At 43.1% G+C, this 17,325-nt stretch overlaps 1 protein-coding gene across 6 annotated transcripts in view; it reads right to left on the bottom strand.

Moving 5' to 3' along the window:
- Positions 1–17,325, bottom strand: part of AREL1 (apoptosis resistant E3 ubiquitin protein ligase 1) — a 158,358-nt gene that overhangs the window by 39,751 nt on the left and 101,282 nt on the right. For 5 of the 6 annotated variants that reach the window (XM_030213862.1, XM_030213867.1, XM_030213868.1 and 2 more), the window contains 3 exons: positions 16,676–16,817; positions 7,019–7,140; positions 2,450–2,525 (listed from right to left, as the gene is read on the bottom strand). In XM_030213862.1, the coding sequence (XP_030069722.1) occupies positions 2,450–2,525; positions 7,019–7,140; positions 16,676–16,817 (340 nt within the window). The remainder of the gene's footprint in view (positions 1–2,449; positions 2,526–7,018; positions 7,141–16,675; positions 16,818–17,325) is intronic. The other variant, XM_030213865.1, reaches the window with a different exon arrangement.

Here is a 17,325-nt window from a genome sequence, read left to right as displayed (position 1 = left end):
GTGCTGTGTGTTGGTGCTGGTTCTGGGTGAGTGTGTGCTTTGTATTGTGCTGGTGCTGGGTGAGTATCTCATTAAGTGGTGTTTGGTCCATAGTAGGTGGTGCTGCACACAATGATATTAGTTGTGGTGGTGGGACAACTGAACTATAGGTATGAAGGAGCTGAATCAATGTGTTATACTTGCATTGCTGGATATGGCAGAGAGTCAGGAGGAGAGGGCTAGCAGAATCAGGCCAAGGACCCAGTTCATGTCTGGTCCTTACTGACGAGGAGTGCATTACAAGGTTCCATTTAGACAGGGCTGTCATATAGCACCTCTGTCAGCATCTAGGCCAAGACACACAGGAGCAATCACCTGTCCACCTCAAGGCCACAGCTTTCCTTGCCTCTCTCATTACCAGAACCTCTCAGTCTGTGCTGGCAGTCACAGCAGGTCTCAGCCACCCTTGTAATCTCACACTGTGTATCCCAATTCCTAGATGCCTTCCTCATACACAGCTCTGATTATATAACCTTTCCCACAACAGTACAGGAGACTGAAGACACCATGACTCAGGGGTAATAGACTATATCCATGTGGCCCTCAGACCCTCAAGAGCAAGTGAGGCCAGCTAAAGAAATAGGACATCATTTCGTTCCATAAACATGCAGGTTGTGTGCAATGCACATGGGGAAATAGTAGATGTCTGGGCATGTTCTCTAGGGTCCTATCATGACTCCTACATTCTCCAGCACTTTGGGAGAGGCAAAATCACAGAGATATAAGTAATCAGGAAGAAGCAGAATCTGTGCAAAGTGCCAGCTTCAACTCTAGAAACCTTGATGGGCAGACTGAATGGACCATGCAGGTCTTTATCTGCCGACATTTACTATGTTAGATCTAACGCTTCTCCTCATCTGGAAAAGGCTTGCTTGTTCAGTAATTCCTTTCAGGTGTTTAAATATCTGTATCATAGCCCCCTGTCCTCTTTCTCCTCTGGGATACTCATGTTTAGGATCTCCAGTCTCTTCTCACATGTCTTCTAACGAGACCCCTTACCATTTTGGTCACTTCCTTTTTACTGACTCCAACCTATTTTATGTTCCTGTTGAGATAACAGCCTTCAAATTTTAGCACAGTACTCCAACTTCGAAAGTGCTCAAATTATTTTATTTATTATATTTGTATCCCGCACTTTCCCACTAAAAGCAGGCTCAATGCAGCTTACATAGTAATAGGTAACACAGAATTTTGTTATGTCAAGTAGGAAATTAAGTATAACGTAATAGAAGGATGGATGGGTAGGTAGGTAGAGACAGGTGATAGAGAGAGGAGGGTAAGGTGGGAGATAGATTCTGGGTCAATGTCGTTTTCTCTTCAGTATATGTAAGGTAGATGGGTTCATGAGATTAATCTGGGTCTTTTGGGTAGGCTTGTTTGAATAGATGGGTTTTTAGTGCTTTTCTACATGGTAGGTGGTCATGGATTGCTCGGATAGGTCTAGGGAGATCGTTCCATAGACGGCTGCCCAGAAGGAGAAATTAGATCCATAATAAGTTTTGTACTTGAGACCTTTACAGCTCAGGTAGTGTAGGTTGAGTTACTTTCGTGAGGATACAGACATGTTTCTAGCTGGAAGGTCAACCAGATTTATCATATAGTTCGGAGATTCTCCGTGTATTATCTTGTGGATTAAAGGCTGGGCTTTGAAATTGATACGTTCTTTGATTGGGAGCCAGTGCAGTCTTGCATGGAGAGGAGTTGCACTCTCAAAACGTGATCTGCTAAAGATGAGTCTTGCTGCTGTATTTTGGGCAGTCTGAAGGTTTTTTTAGGATATAGGCTTTGCAGCCTAAGAAAATACTGTTGCAGTAATCAGCATGGGTAAGTACCGTGGATTGCACTAAATTCTGGAATGTTTTCTAGGGTAGATGTGATTTTACGCGTTTCAATATCCACATCATTGTGAACATTTTCTTTATGGTGGATGTGGCGTGATTGTCGAGGGAGAGGTGTCTGTCTAGTGTCACTCCAAGGATTTTCAGAATTTTAGAATAACTGATAAGAGGATACTCTTTAGATCCTTCACCTCTGGGCTTTGGAACCCTCAAAATGCTGATTCTAACCTGCCAGCTAGAACTATCAAAGATTTCAGAATGGATATATAAAGTATTCCCCTCTGAGAAACAAACAAACCTTCATATCTGTCTCTCTGAATCTCTTATTCTCTAGGCTCTCGTCACTCAAAATAAGATGACAGTATTTACTGGAAGTCATCATTCTTCTGTGCTCCAGGAGTATCAAATACCCAAATGTATGGAGCACCGCTTCTGACTGACGCCTGGAAAATTCATTCTTTGCACATACCCTTAATTCCAAAATAAAAGACAACTAATCTTTAGTACAAATATTAGCAATATGCAGGAACTGCTTACAAAATCCTTGGAGGACTGGTATCAGCCACACTTACCTTCTTCATCCTGGAAAATCACTTCAAAGTTCTTGCTCCAATCAGAGATGGAGAAGTTTCTTGTGGCTTTCATAGACTGCAAAATATAAGTAGTCAGTGTAAATATTTCTTTTCCTGGAGAGAGAAGCAGAAAACTGCCAATTGCAGCTACTGTCCAGAGAATGATTTTCACAGCCATCCTCTGCATCCCTCACACTGCCACCGATGCTGTGCTACACAGGTTTCCGGATGTGCAGCAGAACAAACTCCTAAGCTGAAGGGAGCGGAAGGTCAGGAACCCAGACAGACATGACCCTCACTTTAACACATGTATGAAGGGTGGGGAAATACACATTCTGTACCAATTGTTTTATTAGAAATAACTAATAACTTTTTCTAACTTTGCGAATCTGATTATTCAGATTTCTCTCAGCTTTGCCTCATTTGCTCATTATAGGTCTATCTTTTCTTCTCTTAACACTGCTGTCTTTGTTTTGCTTTGTTTAATGCATATGTCATCTCACACGCACAGTTTCCTCTCTTCCAACACATCCCTCTGCTTAGTACAAATCTGTGAGCGGAAGCTTTAATTAAAAAAATCAGTCATAATAAGGCAACAAGCTTGAGGAAAATAAATCTAAACTTTGGACCCCTATATGTGGGGTGGCACAAGGATCACCTCTTTCTCCTCTTTTATTTAACATTGCCATGAGCACATGACGGCAGATAAAGGCCATATGACCCATCCTCTGTAACCCCTAATTCTTCCTGTTCCTAAGCGATCCCACATGCTTCTCATGCCTTTTTAAATGCAGACCATATTTTTATCTGGATTCCCATAGCCTAGATTTAACTTACACTGCTACAGTATCTTCTCCTGTATTAACAATATAAAATCTAGGGCTACAAACCATATGTTGAAGCTTAAAAAGAAAAATCTTATGGTTCAGTAATTTATTACTTTCTATTCCTTCTTCGATTCCACTTGAGCAATTCAAGTCAAGGTTATAGGTATGATAGAGTCACCCTTTTGTTAATTGATCTACATGGGTTGCCACTGAAAGCAAGGATTGTGTGTAAGATTTCTTGTTTAGTTTTTAAATTATTTCCTTTTTCGATTTCTTTTCTAAGTTAACATTCAGAACCAAGGACAGCAATATTCTTCTTTACTACTACTACTTCCCATTTCTATAGTGCTACTAGACGTACGCAGCGCTGTCCTCCGGCTCAGCGTTCAGTATCAAAGAAACAATACAGGGCTCTTCCACTGAGCCATGAGTGTTTTTAGCTCACAGCAGAAATCAGTGGCTGTAAAAGCAGAGACGTCCATGTAATTCACCCTGAGCTACTACAGAAAAAGGTGTGAGCAAAATCCAAATAAATACATAAATATTCCTATGGGCATGTTGCTTTCTACACGGCTTAGTAAAAAACCCTATGATCATTCACACTCTTTTCAGGCTGCCTTTCACTGAATTCTCTGCCGACTGAACTAAGAACTGAAAATTCACATTCTTCATTTCATAAAAACCTTACGACAACTTTATTTCATTAATATTTCTTGTAATATCTGTTTAAATTGTATAATTTATTTTGTTTTGCATTTTTAACTTTTGTACACCACCTTGGACCTATTTAGGATTTGATGGTTAATAAGTGCCAGATTAGATATTGTTTTATTCACAGCTTAATAGTAATATATTAGTTTAAACTACTCATAACACTAATGTTGTTTATTATCTTATCAATCCGATTTCAGAGTTCTCCTCCACATTCAAATGAGTTTTATAACTGAACAAGACATAAACTAGCAACAATGTGCATTACTTACAGTTGTTTCTCATGTTATGTTACGTTACATAATTGCTTACGTATTTATGAATTGAATTTTCAAGATCTGATGTTACCTAATCTGTATATATGAAATTGCTATTTCTATTTAAGTTGCTCTGGGTGGTCCAACAGCACTAAAAGAACAAGATATAAGATTAGACTTTCCTCCAAAAGGCACTAGGAGGCTGATGCAGAAACAAGGTCAACGAGCATTCTGCAAAGACGTTACCAGCTGTATTACAGAGAAAGATAACCACAGATGTTAACTCTCGTGCTAGACATGGGTGCACATTATATTAAAATGAATGGTAATGAAACCACTAGATGCTTCTCCAAATTTCATAGAACAAACACCCAGCTCAAGAAAATAACTGCTAAGTCCAGGGCAGTATAAAAGGGTTGCTTCATTAAATAGCAAACAACATGCCCATAGGAATATTTATTTATTTATTTGGATTTTGCTCACACCTTTTTCTGTAGTAGCTCAGGGTGAATTACATGGACGTCTCGGCTTTTACAGCCACTGATTTCTGCTGTCAACAGTAAAGTTCACTCATATTTAAATACTACTTTTTTATTGTTCTCATTTTATGAAAGAGCATCAATGCAAAAAAGTCAATGGAGAATGGGTCATAGGATTGAAACAGGAAAACCGTCCAGACCCAATGTTTTTACACCTTCACTTGCTGTTCCTTATCAGTGTACTATATGTTAAATGTGCTCAATATTTCCTTTCAAAGCTGATCACACACCAGTGTACGACCACATCATTATGTAGAGATCTTAGATACATATAAATATCAGCAACTTATCCGAAGCAGTGCTGCGAACGTTATATCATCTCTGACACCCAAGATCTTAACGAGATAAATGTAAATAATATCGTCTTATCCGAAGCAGTGCTGCGAACGTTATATCATCTGTGACACCCAAGATCTTAACGAGATAAATGTAAATAATATCGTCTTATCCGAAGCAGTGCTGCGAACGTTATATCATCTGTGACACCCAAGATCTTAACGAGATAAATGTAAATAATATCGTCTTAGCCGAAGCAGTGCTGCGAACGTTATATCATCTGTGACACCCAAGATCTTAACGAGATAAATGTAAATAATATCGTCTTATCCGAAGCAGTACTGCGAACGTTATATCATCTGTGACACCCAAGATCTTAACGAGATAAATGTAAATAATATCGTCTTATCCGAAGCAGTGCTGTGAACGTTATATCATCTGTGACACCCAAGATCTTAACGAGATAAATGTAAATAATATCGTCTTATCCGAAGCAGTGCTGCGAACGTTATATCATCTGTGACACCCAAGATCTTAACGAGATAAATGTAAATAATATCGTCTTATCCGAAGCAGTGCTGCGAACGTTATATCATCTGTGACACCCAAGATCTTAACGAGATAAATGTAAATAATATCGTCTTATCCGAAGCAGTGCTGCGAACGTTATATCATCTGTGACACCCAAGATCTTAACGAGATAAATGTAAATAATATCGTCTTATCCGAAGCAGTGCTGCGAACGTTATATCATCTGTGACACCCAAGATCTTAACGAGATAAATGTAAATAATATCGTCTTATCCGAAGCAGTGCTGCGAACGTTATATCATCTGTGACACCCAAGATCTTAACGAGATAAATGTAAATAATATCGTCTTATCCGAAGCAGTGCTGTGAACATTATATAATAATCCGTTAGCCACATTGAACCTTATTTGATTGGGAAAATGTGGGATATAAATAAATATTTATCATCTATGACATCCGAGATCGTAGAGGGATTACATTTATCTTACTAAGGTCTTGAGTGTCAGAGATGATATAACGTTCGCAGCACTGCTTCGGATAAGTTGCTGATATTTATATGTATCTAAGATCTCTACATAATGATGTGGTCGTACACTGGTGTGTGATCAGCTTTGAAAGGAAATATTGAGCACATTTAACATATAGTACACTGATAAGGAACAGCAAGTGAAAGTGTAAAAACATTGGGTCTGGACGGTTTTCCTGTTTCAGTCCTATGACCCATTCTCTCAACCTCCATTGCCTTCCACTTTATTGCTCTTTTTTGTTGGACCCTTTTCTTTTTGTAGTTTTGACAGGTTTTAATGCCCGTTTTGGGGATTGAAATGCCTTGTTTTTCCTTTTCTGCACCAGATCAGCAACTGAAGATTTAAAAGCTAGAATAGGAGGTAACAGCTGTGTTTGAACCTGAAAGTATCAGACTGACGGATAGCATCTGGTTCATTCACAGATGTCTGTTGGCCCTTTCATTTTCTTTGAACATGCAAACAGTGAAGGTGCCCCTGAAGCAGAATTTTGGTGCATGTGTCCAGCAGGCACCTTTCCAATTAGCACACAACTTCAGCAGGCTTAACATTTCCCCATCATTAGCTTACTCCACCTGCAGCTGGCAATGCTGTGTTGTATTTTATTGGTAATTTTGCAGCAGAAGCCACAGGCCTTCTACACTGGCCTCCAGGACAGAATAGTCACAATGCAAAGGCTGATGGGCAGTGAGTACTGCACTGAAAAGAAATCATGTTTTGGTTTTTTTGGGCTATTTGGCACCAAGAACATTGCACCTTTTGTGTTGAGTCAGCATCAGCATGCAAGCCCTGTAAACATGTGTACAATGCATTTAGAAATCCTGCATTTCTGTATGTTTTTATGATTTGTTGGTACTTGGTTACTAACAAATGGTTATCTGCTCCTGTGCGCATAGGAACTCACAGAATCCAGCAAGGCATGCCGGCTCACTTTAAGAGTGATCTTAGAGCGTGGTCTCTTCATATGCATCTGACGAAGCTCACGCTGGAAAAAGTTCACTTTGTCTTGAAAAGTTTCAGATCCTCCTGAGAACAGAAAAAAACAAACTTTATACATAAAAATATCACACCCTAATACTTTATAGACTGAACTCTACATAGAATGCTGAAAAGGGAATTAAGACGTCTAGGTTGATACTTGCTAGGAATCTGGGGGTTCGGTTTTATTGCCTGATCAATAACATGGGTCAAATACCATCCATAGAGGAATGATGGAAGCTAAATACAGACGCCATAAGCTACATGGTCACTCTGAAGACTATTAGCTTGCCTTGACTGAATCCTCATCTGCACAGGCAGGCTCAGATATACTAAGTAGAGCTCTCGGCCCATGGTCTGTGGGGTTATAAGAGTCCAGACCCTATGGACATGGAGGGGGAGGGTCACGATCACTGTGCAAGGGAATCTCGAAAAGTAATAGCTAGGTTTTGGAGGGGTTATTGAATATGACTCTGGAAATGTTTCAAGAACGGGGGAAACATTTTGAGGCTGATTGCATATAAAGTTCTGCAGGAGTCTGGGGGAGGGGGTAGGAGGGATTAAACCTATAAAAGTTTGATGACTATATGGAATGTTATAATTTTGTTGTGTTTTTGCTTTGAAAACTGTTTGATGACAAAACAATGGTTGTTTTTTATGATTTGTCATCAATAAAAACCGTTAAAACCTTAAGACGTCTAGGTTGAGACATGCTCAGTAACTTCTGAATGCAGAACTTTCAACGGTTTCACTTCGGCGTTCTCGTCAGCTCAGTGCTAGGACTAACACATGGAAGGAGCAATTCTGCCATGTCCTGCATGTCAACACTTACATATGTCATGGCCCCATTTTACAAACCTATACCCTTGAACGCTAATTAAGTAGTGAGGACACAGGGTGTTTTGGGGAGGCAGAAACAAATAGTGGGGGATGAAGGTGAATTACTTCCTTAATCCCTCATGTAAAGCCCTGGGAGAAAATGAGCACTTTTTAAAAATCTGTACAAAAGGCAGTATATCAAATCCCTAATCCCCCACTTCTGAACTGGTGCAAAACCCAACAAGGACATTTTTTTTTTTTTTTATAATTCAACGTTTTTATTGATGAGAATTCAATGAAACACATTCCACTGTCTAATTATACAAAAACTCAAAGATGAAAATGTTCTCAGGAAAATTAACTTACTACAATTCGTCATCAAACTTTTCACATTTTATCCCCACCCCACCCCTCTAGTGTTAGGGTTAACCCTATACCATTAAATTGAGCTACTTCAACTTTAGCTAACCATGTACCATAGCTACAGAACTGTCAAACCAGTACACACTACATAATGACAAGTATATCAAACACATTGTATTTATCTGTTATTCTATTTTATCCCCTCCCCTTCTCACCGAAGAAACCCCCCATATACCTATAGTAAACAGCATAGCCCAAGGACATTTTTAACCAGATGTGGTTCCCTATACAGGATAGGGAATAGATCTCTAGATTTTTGGCCTGCACAAGCCACGTCCCTTGAAATCTGTGTGTCCCAGTAATCTCCATATGTAAATAGACCGACCTTCTTCGGCCTCGGCCCCGAGGAAGCGACGGCTGGATTCTACGTCCTCCTCGTCGGTACCGGGAAGCTCCGGTGACATGCTTCGTTTGAAAAAGTCAAAGAAGCATCGACACCGGTCTCCTTCCCGTGTGGGTACCGAGAGCTCTGGGTCGCCGAGGGAGTTGGCACCCAGTAGGCATCGGCACCGGGAGGACCGCTCACCCTCTGTTCAGGAGGTGTTGATGCGCTCTACCTTGGACAGCCCGAAACAGCCTCCACGCCCGGAACAGACTCTGACATCGACACCTGCATCGGCTTCCACGTCTTTCTCCACAGCCGCTCTGCACGAGAGTCTCCGGGCCGTTCTCCCAGAGATCCTGGGAGAGCTGTTGCGCCCTTCCCCTCCGGTACCGGGGGTGCTTGCGCCACCGGTACCGTCGAGTGAGGCGCCGGCTGGCCCTTTGCCCGGGGTGAGGTCTCCGACATCGGTGCCGCTTGCGGTACCGACTGCGGTCGCCTCCCAGGAAGGCTCCCCGACGACGTCGGCGGAGGGAGCTTCGCCGGTGCGGGCGAGGGAGTCTACCTCTCGACGCTCCCACCGTGGCCGTGGTTCCACGGAGTCGAGCCGGGCACGGCTTCCGACACAGGTCCGTGAACTTGTGTCTGATACCGATGGTGAGGCCTCGTGGGAGGAGGAGGAGGACATCAGATATTTCTCTGACGAGGAGTCTGATGGCCTTCCTTCTGATCCCACTCCCTCCCCTGAAAGGCAGCTTTCTCCTCCCGAGAGTCTGTCTTTTGCGGCCTTTGTCCGGGAGATGTCTACGGCCATCCCCTTTCCGGTGGTCGTGGAGGACGAACCCAGGGCTGAAATGTTTGAGCTCCTGGACTATCCTCCTCCACCTAAGGAAGCGTCCACAGTACCCATGCATCATGTCCTAAAAAAAGACATTGCTGGCGAACTGGACCAAGCCTTTAACTAATCCCCACATTCCCAAGAAGATCGAGTCCCAGTACCGGATCCATGGGGACCCAGAGCTGATGCGCATTCAGTTGCCTCACGACTCTGGAGTTGTGGATTTGGCCCTAAAGAAGGCTAAGAGTTCTAGGGAGCATGCTTCGGCGCCCCCGGGCAAAGACTCTAGAACCTTTGGGAGGAAGGCCTACCATTCCTCTATGCTCGTGGCCAAAATTCAGTCTTACCAGCTCTACACGAGCATAGACATGCGGAACAATGTGCGGCAGTTGGCGGGCTTGGTGGACAAGCTCCCTCCTGAGCAAGCCAAGCCATTTCAGGAGGTGGTCAGGCATCTGAAGGCGTGCAGAAAATTCCTGGCCAGAGGGGTGTATGACACCTTTGATGTTGCGTCCAGGGCCGCTGCTCAAGGTGTGGTGATGCGCAGACTCTCATGGCTGCGTGCCTCCGACCTGGAGAATAGGATCCAGCAGCGGACTGCGGACTCGCCTTGCCGTGCGGATAATATTTTTGGAGAGAAGGTCGAACAGGTGGTAGAGCAGCTCCACCAGCGGGATACCGCTTTCGACAAGTTCTCCTGCCGGCAGCCTTCAGCTTCTACCTCCACAGGTAGACGGTTTTATGGGGGAAGGAAGACTGTTCCCTACTCTTCTGGTAAGCGTAGGTACAATCCTCCTTCTCGACAGCCTGCGGCCCAGGCTGAGCCCCAGCGCGCTCACTCTCGTCAGCAGCGTGCGCCTCAGCAAGGCCCCTCGGCTCCCCAGCAAAAGCAAGGGACGAGCTTTTGACTGGCTCCAGCAGAGCATAGCCGACATCCAAGTGTCAGTGCCGGGCGATCTGCCGGTCCGAGGGAGGTTGAAAGTTTTTCACCAAAGGTGACCTCTCATAACCTCCGACCAGTGGGTTCTTCAAATAGTCCGGCAAGGATACACCCTCAATTTGGCCTCCAAACCTCCAAATTGTCCACCGGGAGCTCAGTCTTCCAGCTTCCAGCACAAGCAGGTACTTGCAGAGGAACTCTCCGCCCTTCTCAGCGCCAATGCGGTCGAGCCCGTGCCATCCGGGCAAGAAGGGCTGGGATTCTATTCCAGGTACTTCCTTGTGGAAAAGAAAACAGGGGGGATGCATCCCATCCTAGACCTAAGGGCCCTGAACAAATATCTGGTCAAAGAAAAGTTCAGGATGCTTTCCTTGGGCACCCTTCTCCCCATGATTCAGGAAAACGATTGGCTATGCTCTCTGGACTTGAAGGATGCCTACACGCACATCCCGATACTGCCAGCTCACAGACAGTATCTGCTATTTCAGTGGCACACGTCACTTCCAGTACTGTGTGCTACCCTTTGGGCTCGCCTCTGCGCCCAGAGTGTTCACGAAGTGCTTGGCTGTAGTAGCAGCGGCGCTTCGCAGGCTGGGGGTGCACGTGTTCCCATATCTCGACGATTGGCTGGTGAAGAACACATCCGAGGCAGGAGCTCTACAGTCCATGCAGATGACTATTCACCTCCTGGAGCTAGTGGGGTTTGTGATAAATTACCCAAAGTCCCATCTTCTCCCAGTACAGAGACTCAAATTCATAGGAGCTCTGCTGGATTCTCGGACGGCTCGGGCCTATCTCCCGGAGACGAGAGCCAACAACTTGTTGTCCCTCGTCTCGCGGGTGCGAGTGTCCCAGCAGATCACAGCTCGGCAGATGTTGAGATTGCTGGGTCACATGGCCTCCACAGTTCATGTGACTCCCATGGCCCGCCTTCACATGAGATCTGCTCAATGGACCCTAGCTTCCCAGCGGTTTCAGGCTGCTGGGGATCTAGAAGACGTGATCCACCTGTCCACGAGTTTTCTCAAATCCCTGTATTGGTGGACGATTTGGTCCAATTTGACTCTGGGACGTCCTTTCCAAATTCCTCAGCCACAAAAAGTGCTGACTACGGATGCGTCTCTCCTGGGGTGGGGAGCTCATGTCGATGGGCTTCACACCCAGGAAAGCTGGTCCCTCCAGGAACGCGATCTGCAGATCAATCTTCTGGAGTTGCGAGCGATCTGGAACGCTCTGAAGGCTTTCAGAGATCGGCTATCCCACCAAATTATCCAAATTCAGACAGACAACCAGGTTGCCATGTATTACATCAACAAGCAGGGGGGCACCGGATCTCGCCCCCTGTGTCAGGAAGCCGTCAGCATGTGGCTCTGGGCTCGCCATCACGGCATGGTGCTCCAAGCCACATATCTGGCAGGCGTAAACAACAGTCTGGCCGACAGACTGAGCAGGATTATGCAACCTCACGAGTGGTCGCTCAACTCCCGAGTGGTGCGCCAGATCTTCCAAGCGTGGGGCACCCCCTTGGTGGATCTCTTCGCATCTCGAGCAAACCACAAAGTCCCTTAGTTCTGTTCCAGGCTTCAGGCCCACGGCAGACTGGCATCGGATGCCTTCCTCCTGGACTGGGGGGAGGGTCTGCTGTATGCTTATCCTCCCATACCTCTGGTCGGGAAGACTTTGTTGAAACTCAAGCAAGACCGAGGCACCATGATTCTGATTGCTCCTTTTTGGCCGCGTCAGATCTGGTTCCCTCTTCTTTTGAACGCCCTTCTCTGCACCTTTTCTAATTCAACTATATCTTTTTTTGAAAAGTAACAACAAGCAGAATTGCACACAATTTACTAAGTGTGGTCATATCATGGAACATAAGTACATAAGTGTTGTCATACTGGGACAGACTAAAAGTCCTTCAAGCCCAGTATCCTGCTCCCAACAGTGGTCAATCCAGGTCACAAGCACCTGGGATTTTATGCTACTTATCTTAGAAATATGCAGTAGATTTTCCCATCTTTAATAATGGCTTATGGAATTTGTTTTAGGAACATGTCCAAACCTTCTTTCAAACTTTGCTAAGCCAACCGCTTTTACCACATTTCTCTGGCAACGAATTCACATTGCGTGAACAAATATTTTCTCTGATTTGTTTTAAATTTGCTACTTAATAGATTCATTGTGTGCCCCCTAGTCCTAGCATTTTTTAAAAGAGTAAAACAAAAACAGAGGGAGGGTTCTATCAGTACTCTAGGATGAATACTATCCGGCCCAGGGGATTTGCTACTCTTCAGTTTGCTGAACTGCCCCATTACATCCTCCAGGTTTACCGTGAATTCAAGTTTCTCAGACTTGTCCGCTTGAAATACCATATCCGACACCGGTATCCCACCCAAATCTTCCTCAGTGAAGACCGAAGCAAAGAATTCATTTAATCTTTCCGCTACGTCTTTGTCTTCCTTGATCGCCCCTTTTACCCCTCGGTCATCCAGCGGCCCAACCGATTCTTTTGCCGGCTTCCTGCTTTTGATATATCGAAAAAAAAATGTACTATGTTTTTTTGCCTCTAACGCTATCTTTTTTTCGTAATCCCTCTTGGCCTTCTTTATCTGCGCCTTGCATTTACTTTAACACTCCTTATGTTGCTTCTTGTTATTTTCAGACGGTTCCTTCTTCCATTTTCTGAAGGTGTTTCTTTTAGCCCTAATAGCTTCCTTCACCTCACTTTTCAACCACGCCGGCTGTCTTTTGGACTTCCGTCTTTCTTTTGTAATTCGTGGAATATGTTTGGCCTGGGCCTCTAGGATGGTACTTTTGAACAGCATCCACGCCTGTTGTACATTTTTACCCTCTCAGTTGCCCCTCTAAGTTTTGTTTTTACCGTTCTTCTCATTCTATCATAGTCTCCTTTTTTTAAAGTTAAATGCTAATGTATTTGACTTCCTGTGTATAGTTACTTCAAGGTTGATATCAAAACTGAACATATTATGATCACTGTTGTCAAGCGGCTCCAGTACCATAACGTCCCTCACCAGATCATGCGCTCCACTAAGGACCAAGTCTACAACTTTTCCTTCTCGCGTCGGCTCCTGCACCAGCTGCTCCATAAAACTATCCTTGATTTCATCAAGGAATTGTACCTCTCTAGCTTGCCCCGATGTTACATTTACCCAGTCTATATTTGGGTAATTGAAGTCACCCATTATTATCGCATTGCCCATTTTGTTTGCGTCTCTGATTTCTTTTATCATTTCTAAGTCTACCTGCTCATCCTGGTGAGGCGGACGGTAGTACACTCCTATCACCGTCTTTTTCCCTTATATACATGGAATTTCAACCCACAATGATTCAAAGGTGTGATTTGTGTCCTGCTGAATTTGTAATCTATCTGAGTCAAGGCTCTCGTTAATAGACACCATATCTTTCAAGCTCTATGTTTTTATTCATAGCACACAAGAGTGGAAGCAAGACCAAGTCCAAATGACCAGCCCAAACAGGAAGCCTTCCTCAGGGGTCTAAAAACATAAAATTAAATATAATGAATTAAAAACATAAAATCATAAGAACAAAGATTATAATCAAATGTAAACTACAAAATAATATAATAGTGATGACACACACAAGTGTGGGATAAAAGATACAAATGTATATGCATAAACAAACATCATAAAAGATATAAATATATATGAATACAAATGTATATGTATAAACACAAACATCATCAAATATTATAAACATACAAGTACAGACATCATAAGAAAAACAAAGCCACAGTGATCACCTAAAAAACGATGTTATATGGTAATTATATCAAAAGGGATAAAACATGAACCAATAAAGGTGCATATAGTGGTGGAAATAAGTATTTGATCCCTTGCTGATTTTGTAAGTTTGCCCACTGACAAAGACATGAGCAGCCCATAATTGAAGGGTAGGTTATTGGTAACAGTGAGAGATAGCACATCACAAATTAAATCCGGAAAATCACATTGTGGAAAGTATATGAATTTATTTGCATTCTGCAGAGGGAAATAAGTATTTGATCCCCCACCAACCAGTAAGAGATCTGGCCCCTACAGACCAGGTAGATGCTCCAAATCAACTCGTTACCTGCATGACAGACAGCTGTCGGCAATGGTCACCTGTATGAAAGACACCTGTCCACAGACTCAGTGAATCAGTCAGACTCTAACCTCTACAAAATGGCCAAGAGCAAGGAGCTGTCTAAGGATGTCAGGGACAAGATCATACACCTGCACAAGGCTGGAATGGGCTACAAAACCATCAGTAAGACGCTGGGCGAGAAGGAGACAACTGTTGGTGCCATAGTAAGAAAATGGAAGAAGTACAAAATGACTGTCAATCGACAAAGATCTGGGGCTCCACGCAAGATCTCACCTCGTGGGGTATCCTTGATCATGAGGAAGGTTAGAAATCAGCCTACAACTACAAGGGGGGAACTTGTCAATGATCTCAAGGCAGCTGGGACCACTGTCACCACGAAAACCATTGGTAACACATTACGACATAACGGATTGCAATCCTGCAGTGCCCACAAGGTCCCCCTGCTCCGGAAGGCACATGTGACGGCCCGTCTGAAGTTTGCCAGTGAACACGTGGATGATGCCGAGAGTGATTGGGAGAAGGTGCTGTGGTCAGATGAGACAAAAATTGAGCTCTTTGGCATGAACTCAACTCGCCGTGTTTGGAGGAAGAGAAATGCTGCCTATGACCCAAAGAACACCGTCCCCACTGTCAAGCATGGAGGTGGAAATGTTATGTTTTGGGGGTGTTTCTCTGCTAAGGGCACAGGACTACTTCACCGCATCAATGGGAGAATGGATGGGGCCATGTACCGTACAATTCTGAGTGACAACCTCCTTCCCTCCGCCAGGGCCTTAAAAATGGGTCGTGGCTGGGTCTTCCAGCACGACAATGACCCAAAACATACAGCCAAGGCAACAAAGGAGTGGCTCAGGAAGAAGCACATTAGGGTCATGGAGTGGCCTAGCCAGTCACCAGACCTTAATCCCATTGAAAACTTATGGAGGGAGCTGAAGCTGCGAGTTGCCAAGCGACAGCCCAGAACTCTTAATGATTTAGAGATGATCTGCAAAGAGGAGTGGACCAAAATTCCTCCTGACATGTGTGCAAACCTCATCATCAACTACAGAAGACGTCTGACCGCTGTGCTTGCCAACAAGGGTTTTGCCACCAAGTATTAGGTCTTGTTTGCCAGAGGGATTAAATACTTATTTCCCTCTGCAGAATGCAAATAAATTCATATACTTTCCACAATGTGATTTTCCGGATTTAATTTGTGATGTGCTATCTCTCACTGTTACCAATAACCTACCCTTCAATTATGGGCTGCTCATGTCTTTGTCAGTGGGCAAACTTACAAAATCAGCAAGGGATCAAATACTTATTTCCCCCACTGTATATTTGTTTTACAAAGCAAATATGATAGCATTATTTATTGTACTTTATAATCTGTTTATATAATTTTTAATATGTATAATTCATTTGTTTGTTATGTAAGCCACATTGAACCTGAGTCACTGTCAGGTTAATGTGGGGTAAAAATGTCATAAATAATAATAAATTTTAAAAATCTTTTAAACGCTTCTGGCTTGCAATTTCAACAATCAAAAATATTACTAAGAAATGGAAGTGAAATGGAAATGCAGAAGTCAAGGCAAGATCTGAAAGCGCATGAAAATGCAGGAAAACTGGTAAGTACTGCAAATCAGAACCCAGAGATCAAAGCAAATGACACTGAAACAGTTCTCTACAGTTACCATAGATTACACAACAATGACCTGCAGAGATCAGTTGTTAAAAAGAAACTGAAGACCTGGTCACAAAAGTCAGCATTTAAAGCATGCAACTTTTTCTTTTAGATCTTGAATACTCCATAAAATTTCATTGCTTACTATTTTTATTTTATACTTATAAGGGATTCAATATTCAAATAATCTGTGCAAGCAATTTTGGGAGTTACCCAGGCAAATCCTTCTATTTGAAAAGTGTCCTCCAGATTGGAGAAATATATTGCAGGCAATGGAAATGTATCTAGTTAAATGTGAGCACAGCTGGAAATGTGCTGGAGGCATAAGTAAATATTTAACCAGGTGGCACTGAATACCAAGCTAAGCAGGACTGCCTAAACTCAACAGGATATATTCCCTCACCTAAAGGAGATTCTCCCTTCCTTCCCCCAACTCTTTGCTCCTGTGCCCCTTACCTATGTTTTTATGCAGGAAACTGATGAATGTTGCTGCCAGAATATTCCTCTCCTTGCAACTCACTTCCACAGGTGGCTGGATCCCATCATCCACTACTAATGTCAGTAATTTATGTACAGGGTCTGGTCCATGGTATGAAAACTAATAAGAAGGGGAACAATTGAAAACAATGTAATAAATAAAAAGAATTGTAATGGGAGATGGCCTGATGACTCAGAGGCTCACTTCCCAACCTCAACTCCTGCTATATTCCAAGTAGTAGTGAGGCAGTTTGGGCAAAGAAGTCATATTTGTTAATTCTATTTTAACTTTTCAGTCCTGTAAAGTGGAGGAATGCCATCTGGGTTTAATTACTCAAATGTCTAGCTTTTGCTAGACTAAGAGGTTAGAAAGGTCAGAGAGAAGTAATTATTTACCACATCTGGATACCATTATGAGCCAGGCATATTGCAGTTTTAAAAGTAGGCTGAATGCTGTTTAAATAATTCTAGATATTCTTGATGAGTTAGATTTTGTCTTATAAGGAATTCTGATTTCTGCTTATTTTAGAATATGTTTTATTCTGTGTAATTAATAAGTTCTATTTCTATGTAGAATATCTTTTCAATCCAGTGTTACATCTTTGCCTGACTTTTCAAGTAAGCTTTGT

The sequence above is a fragment of the Microcaecilia unicolor genome, chromosome 9, assembly GCF_901765095.1.
Source record: "Microcaecilia unicolor chromosome 9, aMicUni1.1, whole genome shotgun sequence".
NCBI classification, from domain to species: domain Eukaryota; kingdom Metazoa; phylum Chordata; class Amphibia; order Gymnophiona; family Siphonopidae; genus Microcaecilia; species Microcaecilia unicolor.
This window is presented reverse-complemented; position numbering and strand designations above follow the sequence as displayed.